Genomic DNA, 17,223 nt, shown 5'->3' with positions numbered 1-17,223 from the left:
TCGGTAGGGTCATTAATCACTCACACCCTCAACCAAAGCAAAGTTTGAAAAATGTGAAAATTTTTCACCTCACTCACCTTGTCAGCTTTATCACTCAATGGAACTCGTTCTATCTCAGATTGCTATAGTCCTTAAAAAGTGATAATGAGAAATAAGAATTGACACTAAGGAATGACGAAATGACACGAGCTTGTGTTTCAATGCATTTCGGATAATCACAGCATTCTAGAGAGCCCGTGTCTTGTCAGATTTTAAAAAAAGTATTGTATTTTTAGCAAAATGCTTACGACCATTGAGCTACAGTAACCTACTGTAACTTCAGCACAAGTTTATCTCAGATTCTTTAACTGAATGTGATCTGTTAAAACTTTGCGATTTACAATGAAAATTGGACATTACAAAGCAGTGAAATGCAACTCAGATATAATCACCACGTAGCACAAAGAGGGTGCCTTAGAATGATGAGATATTCCAAAGGCGTCTGGAATTTAAACAAAACATGCTCAGTAAATAAACGATAGTGTCTAAACTTCGGAGTGTGACAGACGTATCGCTTGCTCAGAGAGGGCACTTTCACGTTAAAAAAGAACGTGGAGTTCAATAGCCACGACAAAAGCTCCATAAATTCAAAGTTTTGATTCTTAATGTTTGAGTTTTCATTCGTATTGATTAACTGCAAAGAGCCTGGACTGTAGAGGAAAGGGTGGTTCGGTATAAGGCAACGTACGTAGCTGGATAATGAAGTCTTCGCATTTATAAACAGCTTCTTAGCTACAAGGGGATGACTGAAGGCCTCATCATTTCGACTTCGACGACACGATTACCCTTATCTTTTGGTGTAAACCCGCTTTTAAGATTTTCCTAAAAAACAAAATCAGCGTTGGGTGGATATTTTTATACATTAAGAACCTCGCCGTCTTAAATGGGGGGGGGGGGGGGGGGGGGGTGATCCTATTACAATCACTAAGCACAGGAACGTATAGATTTTGTAACCCAGGATTTACAGTAAGTGTGTGGGGGAGGGGCGGCGGCGTGCAGCCTCTATTCCGCGAGGAAAGCTTAAAATAAAGCGCGCTGCAAGTTAATGCGCCGGTTTCAAGGTCAACAGCACCGGCTCAGAAGTGCGGCGGTGGGGGCGTGGGATTAACACGCTGTTTATATAACGTGCAGCGGCAGTAAAGGGGGGGTCCACTGCGTGATGCAGGTTGGCCACTGGCAGCTCCATTCTGAAATCACGTTTCTCTTGCTCAAAACGAAACCATCCCAGGCCGTCCGAGTTCGCTCTTTTTAAAGGGGGAGCTCGAAGGTTTTGTAAAGTGGTACAAATACAGTATATAACTTATAAAACAGGGCACGTCGTACTTTAACGGCAACCCTTTTGGGAACGCAATGTGTTGGTAGTGTAGCTCCGACACATGCATATTGTACGCAATGGCATAAATGTAAATCAAATATTACAGAATTAAATGCTTTGCAATTTTACATTAGATATTATTTTATGCACACATTTAAATCAATATGTAAATACCCTAAAACATAAAACAGCATTTGTGGTAAATTGGTTAAGATTAGATCTATTTATTTGTATTATTTATATATCTTTACTATGCAAATATTACTTGATACAATTATATTTAGAACTTATAGAAAAAAGCACAACTCCTTCTCGTGAACATCTTAAAGTAAATCATCGGCTAAAATCATTTTGCATGTTTTTCAAGGGTAACGTAAACACAGGACAGGAAATGTTTTATCGGGAATGTTGGACTTTTTGATCTGTATTTACTGCTTTTATTTTTATTATCGCTGATCTGTTTTTATTCTGGGGAAACATTTGCGGATTTTTATTTCCACATGAAAGCTGCTACTGTACATCACATGAAGATGGTTGTTGTCGTTGCTGTTAATGTCAGACCACATGTGGTCCACCATTTAAAAAGTCGTTTTCGTGCAGAAAATGTATGCTCTTTCCGCAAATTCAACATCACCACAGTAACTCTTTTCATAATCGTGATTTGTATCCACCTATTGTATTTCACGCGTAAGTGCGTCGTCCTGTTTATGACGGAGCATCTGAGACAGGCGACAGGAGCCCCGGACATCTCTCTCCGATTCTCTCTCAAAATGCTGCTCCTAAAGGAAGGAAAGTGCACAGCAGCTGAAGGTTTATTCAGGACATTTTGTGCTTCGTTTTTATTTTATTACTGGTAAAATACTCTCTTCCGCGCAACCTCTGTAGACATTTCATAAAGCGTTGATCCCCTTTTTAGACCCGGCGAGTCTTAAGACCACCCTTTTCAGATCTAAAGAAGATCTAACAGGTTTTGGCTACAAGCCAGATCGTCAGCAACAAGAGGCTGTGACATAAAACGTGTTGTAGCACGCCACGGCAGTTAAATGACCGGTCCCTCGACATTAAAACCTTCAAAGCTTCTCTGTAACCGTTTATGGAGTATATAAAAGTCACTTATATCCGATGATATGCTATTCCCAAAGAGAAAATAAAGACAGGCCCGTTGCATATCTACATAGTTAAATGCTTGAAATACGCTGAAAACGTCAACTAAAAAATGCACTTTGAAGTATCAGAGATACAGTACTTAAACACTTTGTCTCAAGTACTTTCTTCCTTTGTTTTCTGACCCGATCCCAAAAAGATTGTCTTCAATGTAAAGATCTTTGAAGAGGTAATTTTATCATTTGAACAATGTAACTTTCTCTCTGTCTCAAACGTATTAGGATATATGCCAATAAAGGAATTTGTGCAAAGAAGACAAAAGTATATCCATACAAGTTATCATCTATTTGGAGAAAAATACCATTAAGTGATCAAGAAATGTGTCACAACTTCCAAGTGTAAACAACCTTAGTTTTTACACTTGCATTAACCTAGATGACTGACCGTTTTGAGTCAATATATCACTCAAATTGGTCTGTTCTTTGCTTGAAACCATTATCTTTGGTGCTTCCCATTGACATTTGCTTATTTGAATAAATCAATTTAATCGAAACCTACAGAGACCTATTCTCCTTAAAGAGAAATGTATCATATAAATTGGATGTAACTGCAAGTAACAGATTGTCATCTATAGGTACTTTAAACTTGTAGAGTTTTTTAGAGTAGAGTTTTTCTTGTAGAGTAGAAGAACTTGTACATAATATTCTCCATTTCTTTCATACATAAAGTGTACACAAAATACATGACCTTTTGTGCTTTATTAAAAGGAAAAGGAATTTGCACTAAATAAGATTAAATAAATAAGACTGACCTTTACCAGTTGAACATGCAGTATGATTTCTAGTAATAATATTCTCCACTGGCAGAATATCACAGCTCAGCGCTGGGGACCTGTGACAGAGAGGACTCTACACTAACAACACACTGGAGAAGACTGTAACAGCAGCTATCATCAAAGAGGAGCGTTGAGACACTGACATTGTACAATTTCAAGTGCTATAAAATATAATGAATTGTATTATAGAATAAGTGAAACGATACAGTACATGTCAGTTGTCCTATACTGTACATTCACCACACAATAAAACACAGTGCTTCAAAGCTCACTTCATTTAGTATATTACTGTACACTGTGTATGTGGAAGACCCTTCTGAAATCTGGCTTTGTGGCAGATCCCACTGTCCTTTAATGAAGTCCTGCTAAGGCATGTATCCATGTTTGAGCTGGATAATAGTTCTGTTCGTAAGTCTCAACGTGAAACCAACAAGACCTGCTGCACTGAAACACTTCCTCTGAGCAGCATGTCCAGGTGTGCCAGAGGCAGCACATCTTAAGAAAAGATAATAAACTTTTCCAGGACTGAATCGGAATGGCCCATTGTAGGATGACAGAAATGAAGTGCCACCTAACCTCTGAACAGAACATTTCTTTTGAAATCTGAACTGTTTGCCTCCATCTTGATTCCTATATAACAAACCCTTTGTGGAGTAATGTGATCATTGAGGGACCAGTTACTAATAAACAACTGTGGTCATCGGATTGGATGTTGCAGGGCTCTTGAGTTACACCTACAGTATGTTGTTTGGAATGTCTTCGAAAACAAAAGACAGCAAGACAAGTCACTGTAGCAGACGCTTTGGGAGACAGAGAGCTGATTTATTCATTTGTCTCTCCGCCTTGTTAAAAATGTATTTTTGAAAATACATTTCTAAGCGAACGGAATTTAGCTCTATTGCTGCTTTTGAAACATCGTGCGAAACGTGAACATGCCGGTATAAATACACTTCAAAGTGTCTTTCACTGCGGACCAAAGCATGAGATGTGGTAAGAGTATTTCGGGGTAGATTTTGATATGAAACAGAATTTGTTTATTGGAAATCAGTTCTGGCTCTGCTGTACAGGGTTTTGTGACTTTGATAAGACATCTCAGAAAAAAACGGACTCTCCAAAAGGCGCGAAGTCCATGTCATCTCTGGTTATTAATATCAAAATATCGACCAGTATAAAATACCGAAACCGAACACGTGTATGAACAACACAGAAACCTGCGAAGACTGCTGATTCTGTAACTGGCGGGGAGGGGGCACGTTTGCAGGTGTGAAACCATTCCGCAGTCCCAGGGCGGATTAGATTTGGAGGACACGGCGTTAAAAAAATGCCCAAGCGCTGGTTTGCAAAAAAGATTCATCGCCCCGTGTGCCGCACACGCCCACGCCTGTGCCAGGGCAACGCATGCATCCCGTGTAAGTCCTGTACACTACAGGCAGCAGCGCTGGCTCCACGGCTCAGCCCGTCAATGCCCCTCTGCCGGCCATAGGAAGCGGCGCCCATCAATCACGCCTTCGCGGCGCGCTGCAGAGAGCCTGGGACTTCCAGCGCCCCGACCTGCTCCACACAAGGCGGGTGTCCTGCGTGGGATTGGGCGAGGGAGCGGAGCGGCTGGCGGCTGGCGTGGCTCCCCCTCCCTTTCGATTTGACGTGCTGTGATGTCAGTCAAGGGTATTCGCCGTGCGGGGAGACGGCTCGCCGTCGGAGGGGCCGGGTAGAGATGGAGGAGGAGGAGGAGAGAGGAGAGAGGGGAGGAAAAAAAAAAACAAAAACAATTCGTGCCGGCCGCCATCTTGAATCGGGTCTGTTTTCGCTGAATTAAAGAGAGGCTGCGAGGAAGGCAGGCGAGAGAAGCGGGCCAGCGCCGTCAAGGAGTCTCTCTGACAGCTTGGCCGCGGAGGCGAGGGGTCGCCTGGCCAGGTGACTGCACGGGTTTTCCTCCGGCGTCGTGGTGGATTTTGCGAGTCTCTGGTGGAGCACTGAAGTTATTTTGAAGTGCTAGGTTCGGACTTGACACCTCAGATCGGGTACCTACCCACCACAGCAGACAGGCAGGCAGGCAGGCAGGCAGGCGAGAGGCAGCAACAGGACTGTGCTGTTGTCCACCACCCCCTCCCAAAACAAACCACCAAGAAAACGGGAATCTCGCCTTTTCGTCCTCGGTGCAATTATGAAGAAGCCTGCGCTTGTGACAAGTCGTTGCCACGCATTTTTACACTCGGCGTTTGGAAACGTGGACTTGAGATCCAAATAGCAAGGATTTTTTTTTTCTGTTCGGGGAGGATCACTCGTGTCGGGGGGGGATAAAGTGGCTCGTTTTAGGGGGACGTTATCGTCGCTGGGAGAATTTTAACCAGTATTAGTACATGTGCATCCACCCTCCCAGCGGCTGAATACAATGTCCATGTGTCGTGATTGAATGCGTTATGAACTCCGCTGATATTATGCAAATCCCGACGTGTCACAGAATTCGGACAGATGACTGCTGCCTGTGCGTTCGCTACTGTAGTATTCCTGGAGAAAACTGAAAAACACTACAAGAAAACATTTTTTAAAACCTTTCTATTGCACATTCTCCAGCTTTCACTGGGGGATTCGGTGCATGGTCCGTAAGGAAAGGTATTTTGTTGCAAGCAGCAAGCGACGATGTTTTTCTTTTTGATCTGAAGATTTTTAATTTAAAACAACAAACAACAACAACAACAACAACTACTACTAGCATCTGGACTGATCGGTGCCCAGGCGCCTTCGGCTTTGCGGGCATCTGCGAACTGAACACGTGGCGTCTCCGAAATAAGATCATTTTGAAAGAAAAAAATGTCAAAAAACATGTTGATGCTCTCAGCCAGTCAAGTGACACATGTCTCTTGAGTTTCAGGACTGTACACGCAAAATTCAGGAGCGGGGCCTGCCCTGGGACTTTGCCAGCGGCAGTTTGTCACAGTAAAATTTTAAAGAAATTTCTAATTCCTTGATTTAAGGCTTGGCTTTCATTAAAAATATATATACAAAACATAAACGCGCACATCTATGACTCAATAAAAGAAGACATTTTACGAGTGGGTGCTCATCCTGGGAATTTCGTCGTTTTTAAGGATTTTATTGCAATACCGGATTGGTTCGCGGACTGAAAATGGGAGCAGCGACGAAACTAGCCTTCGCCGTTTTCCTCATCTCCTGTTCCTCAGGTGGGTAGGGGGGTTTCGCTTGCGCCTCGGCCGCGTTTTGGAGAGGGCGACGGAGGAACGGCCGGGCGAGAGGAGGTGTGTGTCTGCGCCTTAGCTGTTACTACAGTATCTCCCTCCAGCCCAGCTTCGCGATTGAAATTGTCGGCCGCTTGGAAACACGGCATCTCTCACTGAGGCTCTGGTTGTTTTTTTGTTACTCCCTTTGTAGCGTCGCAGAGAGGTAACCTTGAATGTGAACATGTTACAGTATCAATGCCGAGCAGATCGGAGCACAGCGGCCAATGAAATCGGTGTTTTGAGACTTCATGTGCGGAGATGAAGTTCGCTTTATGTTTCGCCAGGTACCTGTAAACGGGTTGAGTATTGTCTGGCTTAGAATAACCCGGCAATGGAGCATGAAAATCAATGGCAGTTCGTGATTTCGGAGCGGCACAGTGAAGTGTAAACTGTAAACAGAGGTACAAGGGATGGACGTGCCAATCAATCAGTTCATCGCTTACACACAGGAGACGGGCTGCTTCTTCGTGAATAGTTATTCAGCTGGGGGAAATATCATCCAGTTGACATTGTTTAGATGCTTTAGCGGGCCGCAAGCTCAAAACGAAATAGTCGAATTGCGAATTTTGTATCGTGTGAAGGTCTGCGGGTATCAAAGATTATCGCGCACAAATTGAGCTTCTCAGGCAAAGCGCTGGGGTTTGAGACGCTTCTTCATATCAGTCCACAAATCTGAAATTCTAGTTCTGTACTAAATCTGATTATCTGATTGAGGGGCTTTGTTACAAATTATAACTCAAGGGAAAATGATACGCTTGTGTTCAATACAATTAGATACATATCAATTACACGTTGCGCTGCTTAAATTAATGTGGTGATTAATTTGGGCTATGCTGTTATGCAGCAAATACACGCATTGAACGTTTTGAGTTTTCTGTCGAGAGAAGCACACGGTGTTTCGGAATTTCCTGAATGGCTGCGCTGGTTGTATTAAATCACCAGATCGAGGTGCAGTAACGCGGAGCTGTGATGGAGATCTGGGTTTTTTTTTTGAATGAGCAAAAGAATGTAAACTGGTGAGAGGTTCCACGTACATTAAGCTGACGAAAACCGTAAATATAACACGGTTTGAAATCATATCATTAAAATGTATCTAGCGTGACTTGTGTTTTTACGTCGACGTGTGAGCTATTTAATGTCAATATTTTTAATTACATTTCGTGCTCACAATGAAAATGAGACGCCTGGCCTAGACCAGGGTATTTAATTCCCTGCTGTTGTCTACGTCGCAAATCCCTGTGATGCAGAATAGCTTAACGATATTAAAAAAGGAGGTTCATTCATATTAAAAATCTGTTCAAATGCTGTGGTGTCTGTCTTGGAAGAAATTCGTCGTGTCTGGCGGTACAAGACGATCTTCGTCACGCAGGGAAGGCATTTTGGAGAAGGTCGTGGTTTAGCGGTTTTCGGGCCGCAGTTGCCCCGGTGTGGCCTGGTGCGAAGGTGTTCATGGGATTTGCACCAGAGGGGTCGGCCAGGCAGTGGCGAAAGGCACGGGTACCCGAGGCGAGACAGGGCAAGATTAGACCCAGCGCTGCTCTGTGATGACCGTTTCATGAAAACTTCACGAAACGCGCTGAAGTTTCAGATGGAGGTGTAGCAATTGCTAAAGAAGTCTCCCATTATGTCTCGACGCCTGTAACAAAAAAGCACCTTGTCTTTTTTTCTTTCTATACCCCGCACATGTGTAGCCTCCGTTTTTGGAGGTTGTTCCACGTCTCATCTTCAGGCGCCCTGCGTCTTTGCAAATTCCAAAACCGTGTTGACGGGCGAGCCCGCCATCTCCCGAGCTGGTGGGTGACGCGCCGTGGGCCTGCCGGTTTATCTGCCCCGCTGTAAGATGAGATGACCGTGGCACTGGAACCCAGGGCGACAGGAGGTTGCGTTGCAAAGATGGGAGCTGGGTTTGTGCCCGGGGCGGAGTGAGCAGCACTTTCACTGCCGAGCGCACAGCTGTTCATCTGTGAGCTTGCCTGCCTCCACACTGCGGCTTTGCCCGCGAGAGAGGTTGGCCGTTTTACTGGCGAGCTCACCTGCGGGAAATTCACTGTCGCGAACAACGGCAAAGACTGATGTTGCATTTTGTCCAGAATACACTTTTGACGGCTTTGATTGTTTGTTGCTTTATGCGTTTTTAATGTGTGTGTGTATATATATACACCTGTATCGTCTTCGCGGCGTTGTAGTAGTGGGACTTCTATCGTTTCAAAAGCTAAGTGTGTCTCGGTCGCCAAGCAAGGGGAGGCCGGTCATGCAAGGAAAGCATTTCTTATCGCGCGGTTGTGTCAAACATCAAACCTGGAGTTTTAGCGTGAGGAATTAAAAAAAAGGTGAACTGATTGTTGTTATTATGTTTATAAAGGCCTGCATCCAAGTGGTTTAAACATTCCTTTATGTTACCATTACCGCTGTCTTGAATTACTTTCACTGCACTGGAAATCTCCCTTAGCTTACTCGTGCTTGAACTTCGCATATAGGGTGCCTCTCCGAAGACCAGCTGTAGGAATATTTAGTTGGAGGTAAGGCAGCCATGAAGCCTTCTCGGCCTCAGCTCCCGTCCTTCCTTGTCAAAGCGTGGGTTCAGTTGGTTAGGTGCTGTTGGCACTAGGAAATCGCAGGCAGAGCCGGAAAAAAAAAAACAAACCACAACAGTTCAGGCTTTGTCTTGCAGCCCTGCGGCTCTTGTTAAACGGTGCAGGGAGCTCTCCGGAGAGTTCGTCTTTTTGCCAGCAGTGGCAGCAGGTAATTACAGTGTCACAGTATCACCTGTTAGCCACCTCGCACGTTTTGGGAGTGTCGAGCGACAGCAGCGCTTTTGGGTGAGTGTGACTAATGAGCTTTCTGACGCGACCGTGCTCGCTGGCTCTCGGTTACCTTCCGTCCTCAGCCACACCGTCTTTTGTTCGCGGTCTAACTTCGGCGAAAATCCCTATTTCAGGAGGCTGGGTGGAGGCCGAGATACCTGTAAATCGCACTTGGCTGCAGTCATTTTTAGACAATGTTGCTGTGGAAAGAAATACTCCCGTATTAGCCTTTGCTGGCGCAGACGGACTGACAGCTGGGTGCTGTGCTCCGACTCGTCTCGGGAACCTGTTTGGGCCGCCCCGCTTTTGACTTTTCTTGTACGACTTTATCCCATTTTCATCTGTTATATTCTGTTGTACGGTTTTAAAAATACAGAATCTTCCAAAACTAAGTCACAAGGTTGTTAAAAAGTCGGGAAAGTGAAAGCTAGGCAATGTGCAGTAAACAGGATTTTCACCGGTATTTAAATGTAGGTTATGCGTGTTGTCAACTAAGGATTTTTAAGTGTCCTAATCTGTCTTTTAGAACTGGGTTTGCCTCCATTTTGGCTGTTTTTCTTCCTGCTCTTGGGTTTTTCCCAGTAACCCTAGGAAGCCTCTTACACCTGTGTCATAATACTGCTACAAAAAAATCAGCCTCTTGATTTATTTGCCTGCCTTTTTAGTAAGGTTTTATTTCACTGTTCTGTAGTATTTATATGTTTAGCATCATTTTAGAGTGCTTTGTAGAAATATATGTATATGTTCATACAGACTTGAAGGGAAACTAAATTGTGGAGTGTTGTCAGTCTCAGTATCCCTAGTAATCCAGTATACAATAGTCTCTGAATCAGTTTGTACCCCTGATGAACTGTGGGTTCATTTAACATGAAAATACAGGTGTACATTCAGTGCTTTCTGTTGCAAATAAACTGAAGGACTTGTCTGGCTATAATGTGTGTGTAAAAAAGAACATCTGTAAAGAATTTTTTGTTTTTCAAATGTATTTGAAAGGAGCCTTTTAAGAGGCTCTTTAGCTCATTTTTGAAGGGTGTTTGTATCTGTACACTGAGAGAACAAATACAAATAAGAATTCCAATGTACTTGTTACAAATGGCAAATGAACTTTGAACTTGAACTATTTGGCTATTCAAAGAGACTCATGTTGAATCTCTCCAGTCGCCCCAGTTTGTGCTGTCTTCCCTGCTTTCTTCGGCTCAGATCATACAAATTCTGCTGGAGACTGGTATCCAAACAAGACCACTGATATTGTTGCTCCTTCAATCATTAGGTCATTGTGTGTGCTACAGTCTTTGTATTATTAATCTGTTATGAAGTCCGCTTGTGTCCATTTTGAGTTGACCAGTGTTTCCTGGTAAGATGTCCTAGTAAACTTTGGAAACCTCAGTTCTAAGAAGCCTTGGGGATGCTTCAGAAAGCATAGTGGATCAATATCTGGTCTGCACTGAAGGAATACCTTCCTTTTCCTTTTTTAACCTGCACTCCATCTTTCTGTGACGGTTGTGTCACTGGTGTGACGCTCACTTTGTGTTTCTTCCAGACACGTCTTGCTGTCCCCCTTGACTTGCGAGTCAGTCTGTTGTTGTTTGGCGAAGTCGTGCTTTTGCGTTCATGTTGCCATTAAACTCTGCCTCTGCTTTTGAATTTAAACTATTACAGTAACTGTTCTGTCTTTATGAATTTCAAATTATTGCAGTCAGCAAGATAGCAGTTCCATTTTCTGCATGTTCTAATTCCATGTATTTAGTGTCCTTCTACTTCGTAAATTAAAATGAGTAAAAAGTAGTTTTATTATAGGTTGCTAAAGCCATATTGTAAGTTTCTTGGCTTTTGTGTGTATATGTAACACCATTTTGGAGGAGAAAAATAATTCTGCGATTTAAGTGGAGCTACAGGCATGACAGTTGTCTTATTTTTTAAACTGAAATTTATATTCCTTCTTAGATTAATGTAGAAAAGCTGTATGCACAAAAAACTGATTCCTGAACACTGCTAAATACTGGGACTGATTCCTGGAGCTGGGTGTGGTGGTTGTGTTTTGCAGCTTGTGATCAGAGACACCCACAGAACCCAGCAGCAGTCAGTCCAGAATGGCTGCGTGGAACCGTTTCGTGGTCTCGCCCATCGTGGGCTCCTCTCCCCCATCGTGGTCTCGCCCATCGTGGGCTCCTCTCGCCCATCGTGGTCTCGCCCATCATGGGCTCCTCTCGCCCATCGTAGTCTCGCCCATCGTGGGCTCCTCTCGCCCATCGTGGGCTCGCCCATCATGGGCTCCTCTTGCCCATTGTTGGCTCGCCTATCGTGAGCTGGTCTCGCTCATCAGGGGCTCCTCTCGCCCATCGTGGTCTCGCTCATCGTGGGCTCCTCTCGCCCATCGTGGTCTCGCTCATCGTGGGCTCCTCTCGCCCATCGTGGTCTCGCTCATCGTGGGCTCCTCTCGCCCATCGTGGTCTCACCCATCATGGGCTCCTCTCATGAGCTCTCTTGTGGTCTCTCCATGCTCATGGCCTGTTATAGTGCACCGGTGGACACTAATGGTACGAAGTCCACCAGAGCAAAGCTTGTGTACTGTCCTGCCGAACGTGCTGCCGAAGGGAAGGCCCAGACTGGTGTGGGGGTTTGGAGAGTTGGTGGGGAATGACGATCTGGCAGCCTCAGAGGTGTTTGGCAGGGTGGTGGAAGGCGGGTACAGGGTCTCTGGACTGGCACGCTGGGGTATCAGTCCCTATCTTCAGAAAGGGTGTGCACAAGCTGCAGGAGGCTCACACCACTTTGACTCCTGGCCGAGACTATGCCAGATAGCTGGAGAGGAAATCGCATCCATTAGATGAGCAGCTGATTCTTGAGGAATAATGCAGATTTTATCCCAGCCACGGAGCACTCCTGTCCTCTCTGACTTGTTTTGGAACTCCCTCTGTTACACTAATGGTTTTTTCATGCCGAGATTTATAGAGACTTTTGTTGTACCCCCCTGAACATTCAGGCCAGTCAGCAGTAGTCCCTGCCAAAGTGGCATATAAGTTTTGATTTGGCCTTACAGCGGCAGTACTAATCTATTCGCAGCATACTTTGGCAGACGCTCCTGCTGGCTTTGGGGCAGGGATAGAAATACCTTATCCGAAATCGAGGAGTCCCGTCTCGGAGTTGTTTACGTGAGCTGTTGTCTTTATTTTGGTCTAATCCCTTATTTATCCAAAGGAATGATTTGTGCTTCAGTTCTGCGCCGAGTCTATCCCGGCTGTCTCCCCCGAGGCTGGTGCCAGGAGAGCACTGTAACAGAAATGGCAGGTCGTTAAAGCGCTTTTCTGCCACCAGCCCTCAAGCCTCTAGCTGGTGTTTTTGCTCCCAGTTCGATACCTGGTGCTCTGAACACCAATTCTCAGTTTGGAAGATGCTTTCTAGTCTACCGAACCGTTGTGAACGAATCCGACGTCGGAAAGCATGAGCATGGCGAGCATGTTGTTTCTTGTCCTGATTTCAAAGGCAGTGCTGTAGACTGCAGTCCGTATCGTTTCAGCTCTGTACCCTTTTAATTCCATTAACATTGAACTGTCTAGTGCAGCGTTTCAACCTGTTGTGCAGAATCAAAGTCATATAAATCATGTGCCGAAGGTCGTTTACTTGCGGTGCTTCTCATTTGTTCATCTCGCAGTGGTGTGCCCCGTGCTGTTCCACTTCTCGTCGTGACGGAGGGCTTGGGTTGGTACTGCCAGGCTTGTTTTCTCCTCCATTTCTCACGTTACTTTCCTGCTTCCAGAGTCTCTCACATGGCGGGAGATCTGACTGTGTACTATCACAGTCCTGCCATAAACGCGCCACCAGGCTCGGTTTGCCATCTGTGCTACACTGCTTTTGCAGCCTTTTACAGATTTGGTGTTAGAAGTTTTTTTTTTTCCCCTTTCATGCTGCAAGAGTTATGCTTGTCACACTCTATTGAAAGCGCCGACAAGAGTGAATTAATAATCAGATCCACAGACGAGCTCCAAACCTGTCTCCACAAGTGCTTTTGCTTTGCTGCTCAGCAGACCCCAGGCTGTCGGCTACCCTTAAAAAGAGGCATGCCTTCAGTCTGCACTTTATGTAAATCTTACAGATCCTGACCTTTCTGTTGGTTGGCCTTGGCCCTTTGGGCAGATGGCAGTGCTGCAGTACCCTGAGCTGTTGTGCAGGCATCATTATTGCTTCAGTACTTTTCAAAGACAGAGTGCATATCCAGTACAGCTAATTATCTCATTATCAGGAAAGTTTGGATGCTTAATGGATGTCTAGTTTTTGTAGGTGTGTGAGAAAGAAAATCGCTACTTTATGTGTTATAAGTCCTTTAGTTGACCTTAATGAGATCAGCAACATGACTTGGATGGTTGAAGAAATTTCCAACCAGTCTGCTGTTTTTAAGCCCTTGCCAATTAAAATAAAACCCTCCTTAATCTTAATTTTGTCCATTTAAAGTGACCGAAAAGTATCCTCATTGTAGAAGAAGGAAACACAGTGTTGGAGGAAAGTTCTGTGCTAACAGCAGTGTGTATTATTATCAGTGAGGCAGATTTAGGCAGAGATCAAGACCAAGTGAGGACAGGGCTGTTCACTGGGAGACAGAAATAATCACAGAGGGGAAAAATGGAAAGGCTTTAATGTTGTGTTCATTTAGATTACATCACCAACAGCACAGATTTAGTAATGGAGCAAATACAAGTGAGAGAGCTGCTGTCCAAAATATTTTGTACATCTGATGTCGTGAACAGCATAAATTCGTATTCCCTTAAATGTCTACAGGTGTTTCTTGGCTGTGAAGGAATATAGGTGGATACAAAAAGTTCTTTTGTGCTTTTTTTTCCAGATCTGTGGCAGTCTTCTGTGAAAATCAGACCTGCTACTTTTAACTGTTAACTGTGTTTATCTGTTATTCTTGGCCTGTTGGCTTGTGCAGGCATGCTGGAAGTGCAGTAGTGCTTGTGTGTACTCGAGCTGAGAGAAGGCTTGACGGCTCATTTTCTATAGAAACCTGACGGCTGTGAGGTCAGGTTCCCAGACGTGTGTCCTTCTCCTTGCTTTTCCGGAGACGGTCTTTGGTATTCTTCCTCCTTTTGCTGTAAACGTAGACCCCCTCCCTGTTTGACTCTCGGCTCTGGCCCGGGCTCGGTTCTGCAGCGGTTTTGTTCCCCGGCTGTGTGCGCCTGCGGATGTTTGCGGGCCGGGCCTCAGGAGCTCCGAGCTGGCTGTGACGGGGGAGCGAGTGGCTCTTGGGACACGGCGGCGGCTGGCGCTTGGTCTGGCTTCCAGTCCTGCTGGGAGAGGTAGAGAGGCTTGGAAAGCCTCGTCCCTGAGACGCTGGCACCGGGCTGGCACACTGGCACCAGGCTGCCAGCACACCGCAGCTGGAAGGTGGTGACCAGCGCTGGTATGACGAAGGTGCTGCAGACAGCAGTGGTTCTGTGCAGGAAGCAGGAAAGAGTTCCATGCAGCAAGCGTGTGTTGTTCAGCCAGCAGTCCACGATGGGCAGTGCAGCACACAGTAGTGCACCCAGCTCTTCCTCTGCTGCGCTGGCCCGGTGCAGTGCTTTTGTGCATTAGCGCTCCTTCTTGGCCTTTCAGACAGCACTGTGGACGGGACGCTGGCGAGAAGGAATGGAGCTGCTTGTCTGTCCTGATGGCCCGTTAGGCAGAGTGGTATGAAACTCCCCAGTGCTGTGTTCAGGGTTAGTTTGGTTGAATATCAGTACTTAAATGTTGCGAAGCTGGGAGGTTGGTTAATCGACAGCTAATGTGAAGGGCAATAATGTCTCTGTAATCAAATTGTAAACCAAAGATCTGCTGTTTGTGTAGAATGTCTGTGTTATGCGAGGTGCTAGGTGCATTGAGAGATTTTGTAATATTTGTCATGACATGTTACGCCTTTTACATGCATGTGCCACACTGATAAACTGCGATTGTAATTTAGCTTCAGGCTGCTCTGCTGACATGGATTGTTGTATGCTTCGGTGCAATTTGAATTTCAGATTTGTGTCTTGAGTGAGTGAAAGCTCCCCAACACGTATAGTATTAATGCAGCAAGTCGGCCATGGACAACTGGGTGCTGAGAAACAGCTGCCCTTTTAAGCACAAAAGCCAAATCTGCCACATAAAAGAGATTCTGCCCCTTTAAATGTTAATTTTGGGCGGCATTGTGCTATAAAGCTGAAATCCACCCCCCCGTCTGTCCTGAATTTTAAGTAGTGCTTTAGCAGCTACAATAACTGTACTACCCTGAGTTGTTCTATATTTCAAGTGGTGCTTAAAAATAAAATGTCTATTAGGTAGCATGTCGGTATACAGTATGTATCCTGTATACATTTTTCCAACACTCTGTGGGTTTAATTGCTCAATACAGTGAGAACTCCAGTGTTGGGAAATGATTTGTTGTCTAATTGCTTTCAGTAGCTGTGCAATGTCATCTTTTGGTGTTTTCTTTGTTTGGGGAGTGATGCAAGCAGGCATTGTAAGTATTAGTATTTCATGTCGGAGAGCACGCTGCAGATTTTTCAGGAAACAGATTTTTAGGAATACTGTTGAAGTACATCCTATTGCAAGGAGAACTTCCTAAGAACAGAGCCACAGGAGGTAAAGATCAGCTGGATTTCCAAAATAAAGGAAACACGGGTGACCTGAAAGAAATAAGCATTTTTTTGTGGCTCTTCATCTTCTTCTGGAGAGCAGCGTGTTCTTCTCTGCAGGGAATCTGGCCAGTTGCTGTAGTAGGTCTTGTTCTGTGAAGCAGCTGCTCTCTCTGTGACAGTTCTCCAGCACACAAGCAGGATTGAAAGACCTGTGGGTGTGAGCCAGGATTTGCAGTCGTTTTTCGAGAGGGTGATTCTCCCCGGTGGGACTTCACTCTGGACTCTGACGGGGGACTGACGTGCTAGTCTTCAATCTGACCAGCTGGTGATGAGTGTTCATGGTGTCTGTTCATCTGGGCAAACCACGCCTGATGTTACAGTCTACGCGAGTGACTTTGTAACGTGGTGAATTGTGGTGGTCTCTTGCGTTGATCTTTTCCTGTGAAGCCTGCTAAATTTTTGTTGAGTTTCTTTAAAAAAACACAAAAGGCCTGAGGGCTTTAAAATATTATGCCGTTTTATGTTTGTACTCCGCTTTATTTTGAGTTTTGTGTTTCGGTGAGCAGGGTTTGATTGTAAACGGGGAGTCGGCGAAGGTGATGCCTACACAGCACTCCAAGCTCCGGCTGGTAACAATAGTGCGATCCGCATCAAAGGGATCCACGATCCTTCCCTTTTCCAAAAACACATTGTTAAGACGGATCGGCTGGGGTCTGTGTAGTTTGAGCATGCAAGCGCTGTATTTCAGTGATCGAAAGAGGGTGTTGAAGCACAGCTGTCGCCACTGGAATGGAGGTGAAGGAAGGAAATTGAATCCTCATGGACGTACAGTATGATACACGGTCCTGCAATGCAGATACTGGTAGAATCAAACATTTCCAACTTCTAATGCCCTCTGTGCAATATCCTCTTTGAAAGAAGTCAAAACCTAAAATGCAATTGTTTAGGAATGTGTGCGCTGATGGGAGTTTTCCAAGATGCCCTTGGAGATGAAATTCAGGTACTGTATAATTTAAGCCTTGTGTATTTGCCAAATTGAATATCGTTTGCACTGCACAACAATTATAGGAATAACAGCCAGGCTAATAATCTCGTCGTGTCTGTTATTAACCTAGTAAGACTTCACTCCCTGAGGCGACCAGGTGGCACAGGCAGTAAGCGGCAGGGCAGCAGAGGCATTTTGAACCAGGGGGATTCTGGAGCAGTACAGGCGCCCGCCTTCCGCCCATCTGACCCGTTTGGTCCGAGCAGGTTCTTGATCCAAGGATGTCATCCGGCCAGCTGCTTAAAGCAA

The 17,223-nt window shown here is 45.1% G+C and overlaps 1 protein-coding gene across 1 annotated transcript in view; it reads left to right on the top strand.

The window, feature by feature from the left end:
* The first annotated feature begins 4,772 nt into the window (after positions 1 to 4,772).
* Positions 4,773 to 17,223, top strand: part of LOC148649490 (activin receptor type-2A) — a 52,558-nt gene continuing 40,107 nt past the window's right edge. Inside the window, exon 1 of the mRNA XM_088606271.1 lies at positions 4,773 to 6,475. Coding sequence (XP_088462397.1) covers positions 6,421 to 6,475 — 55 coding nt within the window. The 5' untranslated portion in view covers positions 4,773 to 6,420. The remainder of the gene's footprint in view (positions 6,476 to 17,223) is intronic.

This window comes from Lepisosteus platostomus, chromosome 14, assembly GCF_059453375.1.
Source record: "Lepisosteus platostomus isolate fLepPlt1 chromosome 14, fLepPlt1.hap1, whole genome shotgun sequence".
In the NCBI taxonomy this organism is placed as follows: domain Eukaryota; kingdom Metazoa; phylum Chordata; class Actinopteri; order Semionotiformes; family Lepisosteidae; genus Lepisosteus; species Lepisosteus platostomus.
The sequence above is the reverse complement of the archived record's forward strand: the minus strand, read 5'-3'. Positions and strand labels throughout refer to the sequence as shown.